The sequence below is a fragment of the Apaloderma vittatum genome, unplaced genomic scaffold (assembly GCF_000703405.1).
Source record: "Apaloderma vittatum isolate BGI_N311 unplaced genomic scaffold, ASM70340v1 scaffold28480, whole genome shotgun sequence".
Taxonomy (NCBI): Eukaryota; Metazoa; Chordata; class Aves; order Trogoniformes; family Trogonidae; genus Apaloderma; species Apaloderma vittatum.
This window is the reverse complement of record NW_009696695.1, coordinates 7,451-8,316: the sequence shown is the minus strand read 5'-3', so window position 1 is coordinate 8,316 and position 866 is coordinate 7,451. Positions and strand designations below refer to the sequence as shown.

General features: G+C 55.1%; 1 protein-coding gene across 1 annotated transcript in view; it reads right to left on the bottom strand.

Moving 5' to 3' along the window:
- Positions 1-6: 6 nt before the first annotated feature.
- Positions 7-866, bottom strand: part of GATAD2B (GATA zinc finger domain containing 2B) — a gene marked incomplete at its 3' end in the record, with an annotated part of 7,098 nt that continues 6,238 nt past the window's right edge. Inside the window, exons 8-9 of the mRNA XM_009876023.1 lie at positions 432-634; positions 7-20 (exon numbers count right to left, since the gene is read on the bottom strand). Coding sequence (XP_009874325.1) covers positions 7-20; positions 432-634 — 217 coding nt within the window. The remainder of the gene's footprint in view (positions 21-431; positions 635-866) is intronic.

Sequence of the window (866 nt, the reverse complement as noted above, 5' to 3'; positions counted from 1 at the left end):
TGTAGCCTCTGCTCGATCTCCTGGGGCGAAGAAGGGGAAAACATCTGGGTTAGAAGCTTGGGAAGACCCTTCTCCCTCCAAAATACGGCACGTCCCCTTTGTCCGCTTCATATTTTGGGGTTGGTCAGGTTTATTTTATCCCGAGGCGTCTTTTTATCCCAAGTTTCTTTTATCCCAAGTTTATTTGAGCCTCTAAAGATGTTTTCCCGCACCCATTTATCAGGAAAATTCAGCACAATTCTCCCCCTTCCTAATAAATTAGCCTTGAAAGAGGGAAAGCAGCTACAAATCCAGGGGGAAAACGACACAGAGAAGGAGAGGAGCAGCCCGTTGCTCTTTGGAGAAGCCAAATTCCTTGAGATCGAGCCGCGCGAAGGGACGCGGAGCCGGGATCCCGGAGCCGTGGGATCCCTCGTCCCCCTCGTACTCGCCTGCTCCTGCTGCAAAGCTTTCACGAAGGCGTTTTTCAGCCGGTTGGTGTGCTCGGCTTTCAGCGCCTTCTTCTGGTTGGACGTCATGCACTGCTCGCACAGGATCTTGCCGTTTTTCTCCTGTTTCCAGTGCGGCGTGAAGTCGGTGCGGCACTGGGCGCAGATGAAGGGCTCCACGCGCAGGAGGGATGCGCAGCTTTTGCCTGCGGGAGGGCACCGAGGGGAAATCAGTGGGGAAAAACGGGAAAAGCCCACCCAGCCTCTCTTATGCTGCTTTCCAGGCAAGACAGGCTCCCACGTGCACTGGCGGAGCGATAAATAAATGGATTTTCGGGCCGGAGTTGCGTCAAAATCCAAGCCTGCTCTCCAGGCAAGCTCAGCATCCCAGGAGAAGTCCCCAGGGGTGGAAAAACCTGGTGGGGGTCTCGGTGGGCG